Source organism: Charadrius vociferus, unplaced genomic scaffold (genome assembly GCF_000708025.1).
Source record: "Charadrius vociferus isolate BGI_N301 unplaced genomic scaffold, ASM70802v2 scaffold180, whole genome shotgun sequence".
Lineage (NCBI taxonomy): Eukaryota > Metazoa > Chordata > Aves > Charadriiformes > Charadriidae > Charadrius > Charadrius vociferus.
The window spans coordinates 939,612-940,881 of NW_009646412.1; the positions used below are offsets into that span (position 1 = coordinate 939,612).

Consider the following 1,270-nt stretch of genomic DNA (forward strand, 5'->3'; position numbering starts at 1 on the left):
GGCGGCCCGGGCTGGGTTAGCCCGGAGCTGCCTCAACCCTGGAGCGGCCCGCCTTCTCCAGGAGCTTTGATGGGACCCACCGCCGGGATCACCTCAGAGGAAGGGGACTGGGGGACGCCGGCTCTGCCCGCGTCTCTGACTTACGCGTTTGGACATGGCTGTTTTCTCCGTGTCATGAACTCAAGTCTGCTCCCTGTTCGCTCCCTCTCCATAACGTTATGCATGAGAAATAAAGAGTTTACAATCGGGGAAAATAGGTTTTCAAAATGCTCCACAGAGCGGCAGAAGCAGGTGTGTGATGCCCATAAACTCAGCTCACCATCCTGCATTGCCGGGCACCCTACCAGCCCACTGCTTGGGTGGCAATTGCCCTGCACACGCCTTGGGAGACTCAATAGCTCTTTGTCTGTCAAACGATCCTACCTCAGGTTTAAAGAGCAGATAAAAAGCATTAAAAAGCCCACAACATTTATTGCAGCATCACAAATCAAAAATATGCTGATTTAGTCCTAACAAATACTCAGTGTCAGCAATGACGGGCTGAGAGAGCTCAGCCTGGAGAAGGCTCTGGGGAGACCTTATTGCGGCCTTCCAGTACCTAAAAGGGGCCTACAGGAGAGCTGGGGAAGGACTTTTTACAAGGGCATGTAGTGACAGGACGAGGGGGAATGGCTTCAAACTGGAAGAGGGTAGATTTAGATTAGATATTAGGAAGAAGGGTGGGTTTTTTTGAGAGTGGTAAGGCACTGGACCAGGTTGCCCAGAGAGGTTGTTCAGGCCCCATCCCTGGGGGTGTTCAAGGCCAGGCTGCACGTGGCCTTGGGCAACCTGGTCTAGTGGGAGGTGTCCCTGCCTGTGGCAGGGGGGGTAGCACTAGATGATCTTTAAGGTCCCTTCCAACCTAAACCATTCTATGATTCTATGATATTTCAGCATTCGCTCCTGAAACTCCAAAATTTCTAGGTTATCAGGAAGCAAGCAAACCAAAGGCGGTTCAAGGTAGACTAATGGCAATGACGCGTGTGTGTATTCCTAAACAGAGGTCTGAGTTTGGCTATTATATTCTGCTTTTCTGAATGATTTTACATATATACGTAAAATCTTGAAAATGGTCTCTTGAAACTGCTCAGGGCTAATAGCATTGGACTCCGAAAAGTGGTGCAACTTCTTTCGGACAGAAGAGCAAATGCAGAAAGCACGCATGAAACGCTGATGCTATTCCTAAGTATGTATGCACACACATATACCCAAATACTTTCCTGTGCCACTT

The 1,270-nt window shown here is 49.4% G+C and overlaps 1 protein-coding gene across 1 annotated transcript in view; it reads right to left on the reverse strand.

Moving 5' to 3' along the window:
• The window catches only part of KDELC1 (KDEL (Lys-Asp-Glu-Leu) containing 1), an 11,779-nt gene extending 11,623 nt beyond the window's left edge, over nt 1-156 (reverse strand). Inside the window, exon 1 of the mRNA XM_009880591.1 lies at nt 145-156. Coding sequence (XP_009878893.1) covers nt 145-156 — 12 coding nt within the window. The remainder of the gene's footprint in view (nt 1-144) is intronic.
• Between the last annotated feature and the right edge of the window lie 1,114 nt (nt 157-1,270).